Source organism: Melospiza melodia, chromosome 5, assembly GCF_035770615.1.
Source record: "Melospiza melodia melodia isolate bMelMel2 chromosome 5, bMelMel2.pri, whole genome shotgun sequence".
NCBI classification, from domain to species: Eukaryota; Metazoa; Chordata; class Aves; order Passeriformes; family Passerellidae; genus Melospiza; species Melospiza melodia.
In genome coordinates this window covers 73,673,689-73,689,999 of record NC_086198.1, presented here as the reverse complement: position 1 = coordinate 73,689,999, position 16,311 = coordinate 73,673,689, and the positions used below count along the sequence as shown (strand labels likewise).

At 37.0% G+C, this 16,311-nt stretch overlaps 1 protein-coding gene across 3 annotated transcripts in view; it reads left to right on the top strand.

The window, feature by feature from the left end:
- Positions 1–16,311, top strand: part of N4BP2 (NEDD4 binding protein 2) — a 35,690-nt gene that overhangs the window by 7,257 nt on the left and 12,122 nt on the right. For 2 of the 3 annotated variants that reach the window (XM_063157396.1, XM_063157397.1), the window contains exons 4-13: positions 165–504; positions 2,309–3,545; positions 4,391–4,515; positions 5,687–5,775; positions 7,292–7,368; positions 8,718–8,873; positions 10,189–12,503; positions 13,884–13,969; positions 14,663–14,705; positions 15,681–15,916. In XM_063157396.1, the coding sequence (XP_063013466.1) occupies positions 288–504; positions 2,309–3,545; positions 4,391–4,515; positions 5,687–5,775; positions 7,292–7,368; positions 8,718–8,873; positions 10,189–12,503; positions 13,884–13,969; positions 14,663–14,705; positions 15,681–15,916 (4,581 nt within the window). In that variant the 5' untranslated portion in view covers positions 165–287. Of the gene's footprint in view, positions 1–164; positions 505–2,308; positions 3,546–4,390; positions 4,516–5,686; positions 5,776–7,291; positions 7,369–8,717; positions 8,874–10,188; positions 12,504–13,883; positions 13,970–14,662; positions 14,706–15,680; positions 15,975–16,311 lie in introns of all 3 variants that reach the window. The other variant, XR_010027846.1, reaches the window with a different exon arrangement.

The window sequence follows — 16,311 nt, the reverse complement described above, 5'->3', positions numbered from 1 at the left end:
TGCTCTAGCTGTCAGCCATTTGAAAAGCAAAAAGGCAGACATCTAGAAAATGCTTTCCTGTATGCTTATGTATATTTTTAATCTTTTAGCTACTTAAATAGAAGACATGGAAATGTGATTATGTATTTTATTAAAGTTTTTCTGTTTTATTTTTTTAATTCCAGGTCTGTAACTTCTGTTCAGTCTATCCCAGTTAGGAGAGTTTTTTTTGTGATTTTTAAGCTTGGTGCTGTCAGCCCTGTGTGAACAAACCAGAACAAAAAGCACGCTGTGTCTTAGAAAACAAAATGCCACGGAAGAGGAAAACTGGTGGGAGTCCTTCCCAGAGGAATGGCAATTCTGACAGAGCTGCTGTTGCTGTATCCCAGGGGCACCCAAGCCACTTAGTGGCACAAGCAATGCGTTATGTCAATAAGGAAGAGCTCCTCAACAGCATGTCAGAGATGTTTTCTGACCTAGATCCTAGTGTGGTTTATATGGTTCTGTCTGAATGTGATTTTAAAGGTAAATAATATACAGCTGACATTACAGTTTTGTTTCATGTGCAGATAGCTCTTAAGTGGTGCAACTCCTGAAAAGTTAGTGTGGGTGTTGTAATCATATTTGTGAGTTTAACTTTTTATAAGTAGGTGAGTAATAATGTTTTGAAATTTTCCAACCATGTAAGATTCTCCAATTTTAACAGTGTTTCTGTGAGCCTGATAAATGGAGCAGTGTGCTCCATAAATAGAGGTACTGTTTGGAGTGGATTGTTCTGTGACACAGAGCAGGCACTGGTGGAATTGTGAGGAGAATCTGGTTTTTCCAGTTAGTTTCTGTGCCATATTCTGCAAAATGCTTAAGCTGTTTCTGTACTAGGGGTATTTTATGTTCTAGATCACAATTTTTTGATGGTGTGCCATATGTGGTCCTGGCAGCATTTGCTTTTCCTTAAATATTTGAACTGAGCTTTTGTTTTACATTTATTTTGCACTGTCATCTTGTCGTGTCCACTGAGGATTAGTTTCTGCAGGATAAAGTCTGTTTGCCATGTTTAGTTCTCTGCAGCCTTGCTGGAACTAAAGCAGAGAACTGGTTTCTTTCCCTACATTCTGCTGACCTACATACCCAACTCTCCTGGCAGACTATTTTCATATTTATGCCCAGTCCCTCCCATTCTTCTGTGGTTTTAAAATTCCTCTATATGCAAGGTCATTTGCTTATGATAAAAGTACTGCATGAGGTGCAGGGGAATCAGCCACATATGGAGCATTTAAATCAATTTGCATTCATATGATCAGATGTGATTAACTGAGATTATTGTAAGAATATGTGCAAAGAAAGCAGATTTGGACATTTTTTTGTATGTATGAAAACTAGGTAACCATTAAAAGGACTGTTTTTATTACCTAAATTGTACAGAGTTTAAAATTTAAGAACAAGTGGGAGAGTGCTGTTATAATTGTTGTTCATTTAAAAATTGAATTTGATGGAATTACTGATTCATGCTTCAAACTCTTAATAAGATTCAACCTTTACCATAATGCAGTTTTATCAAAAGCTTATTGGAGAATGCAGTCAACATGTAGAATTCATAGCCTTGTACTGTAAACAGTAGTTTAAAAGTGGAAAGGTTAGCATATTTGAGTGCTAATAAGTTTTCATACAGTACAGAAGCTGGAAGGATGACAAAGATTTTGCTTAATGAGTGCAGACAGAGTCATACTTAAATGAGCTTAAAGTTTTTGCTGCACTTTCAGGAAAACAAGCTTAGCTTTAGGGCTCAGATGATGTTTGTGCCTGCTTTTCATTTTGTTCATGTTGATCACTGGCACCCTCTACTCAATTTAGTGGCTTTACAAAGAATTAATGCAGATACTGGATTTTTCAGGGTATATTAGATAGGACATTTTAAAGTGGGCCATAGTGAATGTACTTTGCATACTTCTAGCTCTTACATCCTTTGTAGAGTTTTTTGTTCATTTTACACTATTTCAGCTACATGAGATAGATTAGGAATAAGTATCCATTTAAACATCCAGCTCTGATATTTTTTCCAGGTAAAATTTGTAATATTTAGACATATTTCCGTAGCAATTTTTAAGTTTATTAGGTTGTTATTTTTCAGTATGTCCGTATTGAATTCTGCCTTTACTTCTAATGAGAAATGAGTCAAGGGAATTTCAGAAGCTATCTTTAAAGGTGAATTACTGAACTGTCTTTTGGTTCTTTAGTTGTAATAAATGCTTCCTCAGGCAAAAAACTGCATGTGCATCAGCTTGGGTTTGTTTAGTTGACCATGCTTTATTCTGTTTATTTCACCCAACAGTAGAAGATGCTATGGATCATCTTCTAGAGCTCTCCACCCATGCCAAAGGAGTAGCATCTTCAAAAACCTTGAGTTTTGATTTAGCAGCATTATCATTACCTCTTGTTAATCAGCAAAGATCTACTGCAAATGAAGGAATGGGGGAAGGTACTGCAGCACATAGTTATTCTGGAGCAGCAATAGACAAGGTCCTGTCACCTGGTGTGCAGCTGACTGGAGAACTGGATTCCCTACTAGAAAATGCCTTTCAGAGTTACAGCTTGAGTGAGGAATTGCCTAATTCTGCAAATGACCAAATAGCACATGAGCACCCTGTGGAACAGGGTGGTCTTAACATATTTCCTGAGTGGGAAAAACCTGATTCGGTTTGCAATGTCCTACCTTTTCCAGAGCAAGCAGAGACAAATAATGAGGTTTTAGAAAACTTGTGCTGTTCCCAGCCACCAGTGAGTCAGCTGAGCATCCAGACAAGCTCACCATCTGCATCAGACAGTTTTGCAGAGATACTGGAAGATTCTGATATGTTGGAAATACACCAGAATGTTCAACATGCTGTGGCTTCAGAAGTATATAAACTATCAAATGGAGAAATATCGTGTGAAAATTCTGATCAGACACAAGATACTGTTTTGGATCAAAGTAGTGTGAGTGCTGCTTCTTGTGGGTCCTCCCAAAGACCTATGGAACTAGGAGTAGCTGTTTCTGGAGATCCTAATTCAAGGTGCCTGGAACAACATGAAGATGCAGTGACTGCCTTTAGCAGTTACCAGAGTGCTTCTCTTCCAGAGGCGTGTATCTCTCCTGAAACATCCAGTTTCAAAACACAAAAACCTGCAGATGCTCAGCAAATTCAGCAGGGTTATAACTTAAATTTTCCTGCACCATCAGCTCAGTCTCAACAACACTGGAATCTCATGGCTCCTGTGTTTTATCCATCCAGTGGAAGTCACAGTTTTGTAATTCCTGTGGCTGCCAGTCCAGGGCAGTGGAGACCTATTTCTGACTGTAGAACTTCGGAAAAAGGACCCTTTCTTTCCTCCCCAGTGGTTTCAAATGCCTGGGATGGCAGCTCTTCTCTGAAGGTATGGGGAAATCAAGATAGAAACTCAAAATTGAACTTCCTGCAAGCACAGCAACCACGTGTTTGTCACATGATGAGAAAAAAGATGCAACTAATAGGTCAAGTACTTGTTCTTCTCAGAGGTGTTCCAGGATCAGGAAAATCATATTTGGCAAGGTAGAACATTTATATTGTGAGCTTCTAAAAAACATTGCTTTATCATGTACAGGATTTGGCATAGGCAGAGACAGTTTTCTGACACTTGTAATTAGTAATGTGTAAACCCTAATTGCAAGCTACACAGTACACGCAGTATGATAGGTAATAATAATTGCTGAAAGCAGAGTTGCTTGCAGGTCCTTTCCTAGTGGAAATTGAAATAGGAATGATGAGCTTTAACTTCTATCACTCAGCAAAGGAGTTTGTCAGCAGAGCATCATTGCTGTAGTGTTAGGTCTGCTGTATTCTTACAGCCCCAGTTCATTTGGAGTGTTTTCATCGAATAACACTGATAGAAATATGCCAGCTCTTTACAGGCAGAAATTCCCCTTTCACTGTGTAACTTTTATTGTATAAGTAGTATATGTTAAGCTTCTTGGGGGGAATTTTTGATTCCTTTTCTTACTTTCTGAAAGCCTAGATTGAACTAAGACTCCTTTTGACTGACACCTGAAACATGTGATGCAATTAAGACAGGATATTTGTCAGTGTGAAAGTATGTCACTACATGTCGATGGAAAAATACCTCCCTTGATGTTTTGAAATGAAAGACATGTAGGGAAACTGTATCAGCTCTCTCCCCTAGATAATCCTCAGCCTTTGGAAAAAACAAGGGAGGGAAATTATTATAGATCATATTTGCTTGGAGGTTGATTTTTTTCCTCCTCTTACTTACATTTGCTGCTTCCGTTCCAAATAATTTTAGTTTTGTGCAAGAGTGTAAAAAAAAGTATGTATGGTAGTAGACATTGCAGCTTGGGAGGAGAAGGGGAAAAAGCTGTTTAATTCTTGATCTTTCACAGGAATTTGCTTGAGGATAACCCAGGTGGAATCATTCTTAGTACTGATGATTACTTTTACAAACATGGACAATACCATTATGATCCTGATTGCTTAGGGGAAGCACATGAGTGGAACAGGAAAAGAGGTGAGACATAAATAAGGGATTAGCTTGCTCACAGTTCTGAGCTTGTGTGCTGTTTAAAAATCTGCCTGGCTTGTTATGTGACAAACATTTACCGCAATGTAGAAGTATTTTTTAATATGTGCAGAAAAAGAGTATGAGCACAAACTCAGAAGTCATCTGTTTATTGTGTGTTTTGCAATTAAAAATGCCACTGTCTTTGTCAAGAGTATGTTTTGTCCTCAGATTTTATAATGGTATATATTTTGGGTAGTGTCCCATTTCTAGAGATGTTACCTACTCCATCTCCCAGAACTATTTTCTTCTGAGATGATCCATAATATACATATACAGTATGTAATGAATACACAAATAATACACAGATATCTTCCCGCTCTTGGTTATCTTTTTTTTCTCTTGTACACAAAATTGTTGTCAAATTTAAACAAAATTATAAGAGCAAGACAGAATAAATTATTTTTCCCCATTTCATAATTGGGTGGGGTTTTTTTGAAAGTGACCTGTGCTAAACTCACCACAGAACAAGTCTTTTTAAGCTTTTACTTGCTAAATTTGAACCATGATCCCTTTTCTGCTGTCAAATTTCTACTAGTGGAGAAATTAAATATTAAATGTGGGATTCAGCAAGAACTGTGATTGTTCAGACACATTGTAACATGGCTACAGAAGCATGGTGCTGTGTCTCAAAGTTAGTGGTTCTATACATTCTATACATTTCATTAATGTGTATTTAAATTACAATAATTCTTTTGGTTTTTCATATTTTATACAGTTTACAGAGTGGACTAATCTTAAGACTGTTATAAAGCCAAGAATTTTGTATGCAACAAAGAAGTCCACTTTAAGGTGATCATGTAGTTTTTTTAGTTTAATTTACTGATTGATTAGTCATCTTGATGCATTTTACATCTGCATTTTCATTCCTTGATTATCATACATATGTTAATTCAAAAGCTAATGCCATATCTCAGTAGTTTTACATGTGAGGGGGGATTTCTGAAATAAAGGGCCTTGAAACAGATCAAGCTATGGCAAGAGTTCTTTACACAGTGGTTAATCATTATGGATTATCTACATAAAAATAGAACAAACTTAGAGAATGAGTATTAATATGTTCACCCTATTGTAATGAAATTAACTGTATTACCTTGTTTTGTACATGTGTATTTTTCAGCCAAAGAAGCGTTTGAAAAGCGAATCTCTCCTATAATAATTGACAACACAAACATACAAGCATGGGAGATGAAGCCTTATGTTGCTTTGGTTAGTATTACAATTTGACCAATGTGAAAAGAGATTATTGTCTAGCATGGCAACAACGTATGTTTTAAAATGGGAGTGTCTTTCACAGTCTAGCTTCTATTTCACAAGGAAGTCTGGAGTAAAAATGCCAGTGTTGCATGGACTCATTGCTCAGTGTCATGTTGTGTTGCGTGACTCATGCAGTGTCATGTGGTGTATGAGCATTAACCTGGCCCAGTCACCAAAAGCCGAAGCCAAGTGCTTTGCTCTTGGGGCCAAAAGTACATGTTGAAGAAACTGGATTTTGTTTCTCTTTTGTATGATCAGTAAAATAGAAGCTGCTTTAGAAATCAACAGTAATGAATGAGTGATGTCTGATGCTTTGTAAAACTTGAAAACTCAGTTCCATCCTAAATATAGAGGCAAATACCAGTTGGAGGCTAGAGTTACCAAATATTGCTAGCTTGCTTGTAGTTAGGCAGATTTACTTAATATTTTTTGTTGAAGTGATCCCACCTTTTCACATAATAGTTTTTAAATGGATATCAACACTTTTAGAGTCTCGAGTGTATTTTGCTATTGATCATTAACCATGTTGGTAGTTAGAACAACATTATTTTATCAAATTGGTTCTGATTAACTGAAATAATACAGTGCAAAAAAGTATTGTAATATAGGTCTGGGATTTCTCCTTGCCTGTTACAGAAACACAGCAGAGAGTATATATATATATAATATATAATATACAATATACATATAATTGACAGCTTTTGAGCAGATACCTTGCATATGCGGCATGTGCTAATAGATTAATCAACAGTGAGACTTTGACACACATAATTTTTGTTAATAAAATACTTATTTTATTATCCTTGCATTTATTAGCAACTGTCAGATTAGCAGTTCTTTTATAAGTTATGTCTTTATTTTGCTGCTTGCTGAAATCAAGATGCAACAAGAGTTCTTGCAGAAGTGCAGTGTTTGGTACAGTGATAAGAATTTTTTCTGAAAACAGGAATGGGGGGAAACAGCACAGTACTTGCAGTGTTTCTCCTGATTAGACTGTAGGCTCATTTTCTGTCATGATGAGACTGAACTATATAGAAACCATTTACTTGCAGCTTGGTCAAGTTTCCCATGTGGCAGGAAGGCTGTCCACAGTAGCTGTGCTAATATAACTCAATTGCTGTTTTGGAGCTGGTTCACATCTGGTCAGCTCTGAATGTAAGCTGTGCACTTTCCTCTGTCTTGGAGAGGCTGTGTAGAAATGTGTGTGCTGTATCTGGAAAGAGATGATGTTTTGCAGTGTTGTCTCAGAAGACACATCATGGCACATTTAATTTTATGGTAAGAGATACAGAAACGTTTTTTAAAAAATCTCAGTTTATATAAACTGAAGTGCCACACTGAACAAAAATGTTTATTCCAAAAGTTTTATTCCATAGGTATGCAAGCTATGCATATAGTGTGCTTTGTCATAGAAATAAGAAATGGATGATGTGGCATGTTCTGTTTTATGTTATATCTCTTTATTCAGGCTCAGCAGTTCAAATACAAAGTAATGTTCCGAGAACCAGACACTTGGTGGAAGTTTAAACCAAAAGAACTGGAAAGGTAAGAATGTAAAGGAAAATAACATACTGGACAGTACGAGCTATGATTGCTGCTTACCTCTTCTTTAGCAGGACTTTATATTACTTAGGGCTGAAATCAGCAAGACATGAACCTTATGTAAGTGAATAATAAAATGTAAGAAAATATAATGAGAAAATTGCCTAGATGCCAGGTTCAAGTGGTGTGTGAGCAAAGTGAAGGCCTGTGTCCCTCTGGGGAGGGACTGCAGCTCTTTAATGTCCTTTTTATGGCTTGGATGCTGGGACAGAGTGCACTCTTAGCAGATTCGCAGGTGATATGGAACTGAGCAAGAGTAGTTTATTCAACCTTAAGCAGAGATAATTGAAGAACAGTTGTGTTGTTTTCAGCTACCTTTTGAAACATTATAGAGAAGACTAAAAAGAGTTGTACAGGGATAGGACAAACTAAACATCATCAAGTTGTAACTCTAGATTACATTAAAAAAAAAGCCCAACATTTACTTTAAAGGTGGTTAGGTACTGAAAGAGTTTGCCCATAGAGTTTATAGACTTTCAGTCATTTCGGATATTCAAAATCAGCCAAAAAGCTCTGGGCAACCTGATCTAGCTGTACTTCCTCTGAGTAGGAGACTGAAGTATGGGACTTCCAGAGGTCCCTTCCAACAGAAGTTCTTTTCTGATTTTATGGTATCTGTTGTCATCTGAATTTGCATGATTAGCTTAAGGTTGGCTGCTTTTAAAGTGAGGTAAGGTAGATTATTTTCTTTTTTAAAATAAAAGTTAAACTTTTTCTTCTGTATTTTCAATTTGTCTTTTACTATTCTTGACAAGATTCACTTGTTCTAGGTGGCACTGCAGCAGAACACAATGCTAATTGGTGCTTAACAGAGTTAGTGAAAATTTCTGGCCAAAGGGTGTCCAGAATAATAGATGAATACGTTTTCTTCAAGGCTTAACGAGTTCTTTGTTTAGCAAAACCAAGGAAAGAAGACTGAATTCAGAAGTCTTCTGTACCCAGTTTGGTATCCTGCATCACTGTCAGGATCTGATATAGTGTGTTTTCTGAAACTTACTTGAGGAAGATGCATTATTAGTACAGTTTTAGATTTTAGTATTATGCAAAACATCCAACTAACTGCAGTACGGGGAGACTAGATGGGGTGGAAAAGTGGAGCAGCAATTTGTCTGATGTTCCTGTTTGCAATGCCTTATTGCACTGATACAGAAAGAATTGCTGTCTCACAGCTTTTCATCTGGCTCCCTGAATTCTTTGGTTAGTCTTGCTGTAAATCTATTACATTTTTCTCTTTTGTCATTGTAATACAGAAGTTTGAAATGACTTTATATTTGTTTATTTTCAATTCATAGGAGAAACATTCATGGCGTTTCTAAAGAAAAGATCAAAAGAATGTTGGAACGCTATGAACGCTGCCTTACTGTGAGATCAATATTGGATTCTTCAGTTCCAGACAAATCAGAAGCTGCTGGTTGGAGTGAAGATCCTTGTCAGGAGGGAAGCCAGAGGTTAGATTCTTTCACTAGCTTTATAGCATCAAATAAAAGACTAAAAAATGTAGCCTTTTAGCTTCTTAGCAACAAAACCTGGGTAATAATGTCAAATGGTGAATGTGTTTAAAAAGACAGTTAAGTAACACAAAAAATCCCTGCATAGTTTTTTTTTAATTTTTACGAATTTCAGGATTGTCAGAAATGAGTAGTCAAGGGATCTAGTCAACTTTCCAATGCTTTTGGAAGCCTCCCATTATAGCAGTGTTACTTTTCAAGAAGCCAATCTTGACTGACTTACTGTTATCTTAGAAATGTGTTGTTGGATGTATGCTATAGATAAAAAGCACTTAAAATCTCTAAATTGTTTTTTAGAAGAATGTTGTCCCAAATAAGAGCAAATAACAATTTCCAAGTTTGTATGTTGATATTAGATTATATCTTGGTGATGGAAGGTGTATTCTCTGTGCAGTGGTAACAGGTTTTACTTGCTCTTCAGTATACTTGATTTAAACTTGCCTAGGTTTCCATTGGCTGTATCCAGGACTGTTCTGCAGTTGCCAGTCTGGATTGTGCTGTGTATTGTAGTGCACAGTGTCCTGCTCAGGAATGGCAATCCCCAGCTCAGTGCCCCCACTGAGACTCCCAAACCACACACTCACTGCTCGTTTGCTGCCCCTTCCTCTTCCCATTCCTGCTCCAGCATTGATGTAGGTGGTATAAAATAACCTCCATGTTCTGGCCAAAACTAGGACACACACACACAGGAAATCAGATTTGATTTCAATTATTATTTCACTTGGATTTTGCATGTGTGATGTATTTGAAATGATAATTAATGGAATGTAGTTGATTGTAAAAAATGATTTGACAAGAATTGGCACATTCTCTCCTAGTTAATGTCTAGACTGTCTTTAGCATTAAGCCAAGAGGAGAGAGCAACAGTCATTAGATAAAAGTATATTTACCAGACTTGCTGATCTGAATGAGGAAGTGTCTGGCAGCAAAGTGCTTTGATACAAAACTGAATGCTGGAAATGGGAATGGGGGGGCGATTGACTCCTGAGAAAGTGTTCTTAGCCCTATGCTCTAGTAAGAAGAGCACAAAAGAAAGTTACTTAAGAAACTACTTACTAAAGAAAATTCATCTTTGCTTAGCTCCTTTTTTGTTGAGGAGTGTTGGAGTTACAGCTTGTTATAAATTTGTTTTCCTTCTACTAGAAGTCTAACTAGGTTAAACTCTCTATGCTATCTCTAACTGGAGTTTAAAATGTGGACAATGTTTTAAGAAGGTTTGAAATGGGTCTATATTTCATTCCAATTTGTCTTACAGAAAAAGAGAGGCACATTCTGATGTAAAGGAAGAAGAATGTTTTGCTTCTGAGGTGGAGCCTATTGAATTAGCTGAGGTTGATAAAACTTCTCCCAGTATTTCTCTAACATTAGAAAGTAGTTGTGACCCCGAGCATTTTCAGAAAGAGGAAAAAGAAATGGAAAATACCTCAGTGGAACACAATTCTGAGGACAGCACTGTTCAAGATGACTTGGAAATTAATTTATCAGATTGCATCAAAAGAGAGCTGCCCTTGGAGAAGAAAGAAGAAAAGGGATTAAAAACAGAAGAAAATACTGAAGCAGAAATGGATGAGGTTGATGTGATTCCAGCTGAAGAGACTATGAACTTACACACAGGTGGAGCTGAGGAACACAGTGATAACAACAGTCTCAAAGTTCAAACTGCAGTTGAACAATTGGGCAGAATGTGTATGGAACCAAAATCAACACAAACGAGTAACATGATGGAATCAAGCAGTTCGGCTTTTGACACATCAGGAAAACCAGAACCACTGAACTTTCTGGGTGACTGGCCCATGGAACAAACAATGGGACAGAGAGTCAAAAGATCTAGAAGACTAGAAAAATCTCCTCTGAAGAGTGATAAGGAAGGTGAAACTCCCAGTCAGCAGCATTCTGAGATAGGTAAAGAGCAAGTGGACTTGCCTGAGACACGTACTGTTGAGAAAGGACATGAGCATGAAAGTCTACCCTGTAGCTGTTACTCTGTTAGTTCAGATAAAGTTACACCAGAATTGCAAACGTTAGAATATTGGCCTGTCTCAGCCTCATTAGAACAGAGACAGCAAAGGTCAAGGAGAATGAGAAAGACAAATTTAAATCAGTGTGATGAAGACAGAAATACTGAAGACGACACTAATACGAATGCTCTTGAGACTGTGCATGTGGTTCATGGGTCACCTGTGAGCACTGAAGAGCAACCAGATACAAGGAGTTTGCCTGTACACCAAGAGGAAATAGTAGGTAGTGAAACAGTAAGTGAGGAAAAATCCCAGCAAAGTAAGAAAACAAGGAAACATCACAAATTAGCCCTCACTTTTACAAACAGCAGCTTGCCACATCCCAGAGAAGAGGACCATTTGTCTAAACTTAACCTGGCAGAAGAGAAACAGGAAACAGACTTATATAGGCAAAAAAGTAGCTATTCACAGACTGAATCACAGGACTTTGCTCTCCTGTGGAGATTAGAAAAGAAAATGCTTTTTCCTGAGACAGCAAAAATACTGTATGGGAGGTTAGATGGCTTCAAACCCAAAGACATAGATAATGTCTCAGATTCTCAGGAAAAAATACCCTATCGAGTTACGTATGATAAAAGTACTTTTGTGGAGGAAAGTGAGCTTATCAATATTGATGAGTCTGAAAAACTAGATATACTCTGTAAGCTCTTTGAGTCTGTTTCATTTGAAGCTCTGAAAGATCTGTATGAAAGATGTAACAAAGACATAGACTGGGCCATAGGTCTGCTGTTAGACTCTGATGAAAAGTTACGTAAAGCTGTTGATACTGAGAGCTTTCAGGTAAGCGAAGCTGAGCCAGTGGCCACAGACCTTGATTTCAAGGCAAGTATAAACTATGATGAGAATCTCAAAGACTGCAAACAAGCCCCACAAGTACTTGGGGCTGGTGATACCTTTGAGACTTTAGAAGGCAAGGACTCACCACTCAGCATTGCAGAAAGTAGGGCTGCCAAGACACCCGTGACAAGCGCTGATGTTTCTGACTCATTCACTGCTACCTCACTGGATAATTCAGTGGAAATGAAAAATTCTGTGGATTCAGCCCCTAGAACTAACACAAGCAGCTCAGCAGCAGGTGTCATGGAGCTGTCTGTTTCAGGAAAGCAGAAGGGAGGGAGTGAGAGTCCTCTTGAAGAAACTGTAAATAAGCCATCACTTTTACAACTTGATGCAGCTTTGCCTCATGATCCTAACACAACTTCTACCAATTTGAAATCTGAATTAAACAATGAAAGTGACAGTAACCCTTCAGAAAGCAATGCCAAAAATTCCAAAGGGACTGGTTTGTTACTGGAAATGGATCGTGTACCTCTGGTTGGTCCTAGCAGCAATAAAGAATTGGAGATGGGTAAAGAAACTCAGGAGAATTGCAGGGAGATATGTGATAAAGAAGAAATTGACACTCCAAGCTTGGCTGCAACTAAAGCCAAGAGACAAAGCCCTATACCAGCATCACATGCAGCCTTCAGTATAGATTGCCTAGAACTAACATTGCCTCCTGAATTGGCACTCCAGCTGAAAGAGATATTTGGACCTGTTGGCATTGATGCAGGTATGATGTAATTATATACACGTTTTTATGAAAAAAAAATATTTGGGTAGTAAACCTTTCTTTCCTTGCCTGTGCTTTTTTCTCTTCATGCTTGATTTTTAGGGAGTAGATTCCTGTAACTCCTCATGATACTGGCGGTTGATGTTAATGCAGAAATAAACTGAACTAAGCATGGCATAAAATATAAGTGCAGTAGTGCTACCTTCTGCATTTGTCTTTTTGTACATGCACATACTTCAAAGTAAAAATATATTTGCTTATTTGCATTCTGAGCAACAGGCCTTTGAGCTTATATTCAAACTCTGAAGAGATATTTAGATGATAAGGAATATGTAAATTGTGGCTGATTAGGAAAGAAGAAAGGGAAAAAAAACCTTTAGGCATCACATAAGTTGGGGAACAAGAAGATGGATGGTTAAGGGAGATGAAGTTGGCTGTGTCCTTAAAAAGATGACAGCAGATCAGTCTGCTGGCAGATTATGGTTAAGGAAGTCATAAGCAGCTTGAACATGCATCTCACAAGTTAAAGAGTGATAGAAAAAGGAAAAAAGAAAATAGGAGGAATATAAGATTGATGTTTTTCTCTCTTTTTTCCCCACACTTTTCTCCTTTTTTTCTCCTTTCCGTCTTTCATCTTGAAGATTGCTTTATGTGAAACCCTGGATACCTGATTTATTGGTGGGTTTGATTACTGGCCTCTTTGCCTTACGTGCCTACCTCCTTAAAAAAAAGTTTGCTTTTTATAGCAGAAAAGTGTTTTATTGTGTCTGAAGTATGCTCAAAATTTTTATTTGACGCATACATACTTCTTGCTTTTTTATTTTTGAAAGGGTGAGAAATACCCTTTTTAGGAAAAAGAGCTTTTGTTATGATACCATGATAATTTCTGCTGTTTCCTTTAGAGTTTGGGGGGATGCTTGGAGTTTGTCTCTCTGAGTTTGTGTGCTGGAAAGGAGGGATGTGACTGCTGTTGGGCTGTGGTGGGTATGTTGTACAGAAAAGCAGTTGCCATGTGGATTGCAATGGATCGGGGGAATCAGTTTCGTGGATGAAACTGTTTTCAATTAACAATGGCTTTGTAAAAGAAGGGTCTGCTAGAAAAACTGAAAAGAGAAGTAGAAATACCACTGTCCAGGTAGTCATAGTTCAACAATATACAGTTAATGTTGACTTGTTTCTTTCCTCGCCTTTCAGAGTTTTTGAACACCTGAAAACAATTTCTGTGGAATGTGCTTTTTTGTTTAGACGTTTTTTTAGGCATGACCAGTTTATGTAGAATATCCAAAGTTAAAATTAATGAGTCTAGGATAGTGTACTTTAGTTGCTTACATAAGTTTTTATAGAATGCTTTTAATGAATATATTCTCTTTGTTCCTCAAGGATCACTAACTGTTGAGGATTGTGTGGTTCATATTGATCTGAATTTGGCAAAAGTGATTCATGAAAAATGGAAAGAATCTATTCTGGTCAGTAGATTTCTTGTTTATGATGCATTGTGGCATGCCTGTATTTTGTCAGACCATTTGTCTTGGTCTAAAGGTATTATCTTTGTAAGAACAATGATAAAATATAATAGTAGTTTGTAAAACCTGTGGAGTGTATCAGTATGTCATAATCATTGGAGCTATTGAAAAATGTTTTAAGGGACGTCATGAGTGCCTCATCATGAAAACAAGATTCTTAAAAAAGAAGGATCATAGTGCACAATTTCACTACAAGATTGATGAAGAATTCCACTGGCCAAAAATCCTTATTGGTTTTTTGACCTGTAAATACAATTCTTTGATTAATTATTCTCTATACAAAACATCTCCGTGTGCAAAAATTGAGATGAGTTCTCTAACTTATGTTCCTTTATAGCTCTGTGAAACTTGGAATACCTTTTGGCAAAATTTTTATTTGGGTTATGTAATTAAGCCTATGAAGTCTTAGCAGTGGGGCATGTTTCTCTGGTTTGATGTGTTTTTAGCAAGATAATTTTAGCTTACAAATTTCACTTCAGAATTATTTTTCCTAAATATATTTTTTAAAATACCGAATCTTTGAGAAGTATTGCAAGACCTTATTTTGAAATTGCTTTAATTAGAAGCTAACACTTGCAAAGTTTTCCTGCAAAATTAATAACTTACAACATTCACGATTTTACTATTTTTATTTAGAAGCGTCAGAGGAGAGATGAATCTTCTAAGTCGTCTGCAGAAGGTATGTCATGTATTGCTTTTAATTGTAAAAGTACTTAATGTTCATTATAAAAGCATTTAATTATTTGAAACTTAAGGTTGCAAATGCTCCATTGAAAAATTATGACTTTATTTATTAGACTAAATTGTATTGCCTTTGGATCCATTTACCAATTTCTTATGATGTGTGGGGGAGGGGAGAGCAGTTAATTAAAAGCAGAATCACTAGTTCCAGATAAAGCCTATAATTTTATGTTGTTCAGAAAACTTGGAGAAGCTCTGGTTGAAGCAGACAGCCTTTTGGTAGGAATTATCTGTGGCAAGAAAAGGAGCAGTCAGAGAATTACTAGCAGAGTAAGATTTCTGCAGGCGAGGAAGGGAGGTCGGGAATACACCACTGACAAGTTGTTCATCAGAGGTGATTTTAGCAGGAAGATGGATACCTTGTTTATTAACATCTCTTGCAGTCCAGTTTTCATTCAGGTCCCAGAAGAAATGTCCCTCTATGGCAGAACCCCACTGCAGACTTGGACTGCAATGTGGGTGCAAACTAGTGACCAAACAATGCTGTTGCCATTAACTTGTGGAAGTAGAAAACGAGATTGTTAAGCATCTGTCCTTAAGTTGTAGAAGAAAGGCAGGTAAACATACTAGTCAGTGATTCTTTTATAAAAGCAAACAAGCCCCACCTAATGTATGTGCAAAGTGATTTACAGCTTTAAGAAACGTCTTAGCACTTGAGAATTTGGTGAGGAAGTCTGGTGGTTTTCTTTTATTTCACAAAATAGATAAAGATGATCAGACAGTCTTTGGAAAATTGAAGTGGAGAAGGTGAAAGCCATGTGTTGGTTTTTGTTTTAGCATTAATAATCTTGTTTTAACAAAACTCAAACTGTGTAGATTGAAAAACTTGTCTTAATTATTTTGTCATTGCATGTATATATAACCAAGTAAGTGTTTTGTCACCCTACTTTTATTGTTTTTTAATGTCCTGCAGTGTTTCAGCAGATAGATACAGATGACTCAGAAGTGCTGTTATCTCAGAATGCAGACAGCAAAATACAGAAGAAGAAATCGAGCTTGGCTGCAGACACATCTAATAATGTACAGACAAAAACCCCAGCAACATCAGATGTTTTTCCATTTATGGATCATTGGAATGCTCAGATTCAGAAAGTTTCTCTCAGGCAAATAATTTCTGAAGAAATAGCGATGCAGGAGAGAGAGGACCTGGTATGGATAGCACCATTTTTTAAACGTGGATTAGATTCATTTCTGTTAGTGAAATAGGGTATGTCTTATTTGGTGACTCATCCCTATGTTGCTGATTACAGCTTGAATTTGTGACAAAAATGCATGCCAATTAGTATTGTTGATAACTGTGATACAGAAGTTTTGCTTGAGGTAGATGGTTCTGTTTGAAAAATACAGTCTCATTTAGAATATAATGTTTTGGTTGTTTTCACACAGATCATGCTGCATTTTACTATCCAGGCTAGCATTTGTGTTTGGTTGAATTATTTTTTGGTTGCTCAGCTAAAACCAAAGATCAGTATAATCTTACATGCTTTTCATTGTGACAGCAGTATCAAAAAAAAGTTCTTAGTTGGCTCCATGCCTTGTCTAGA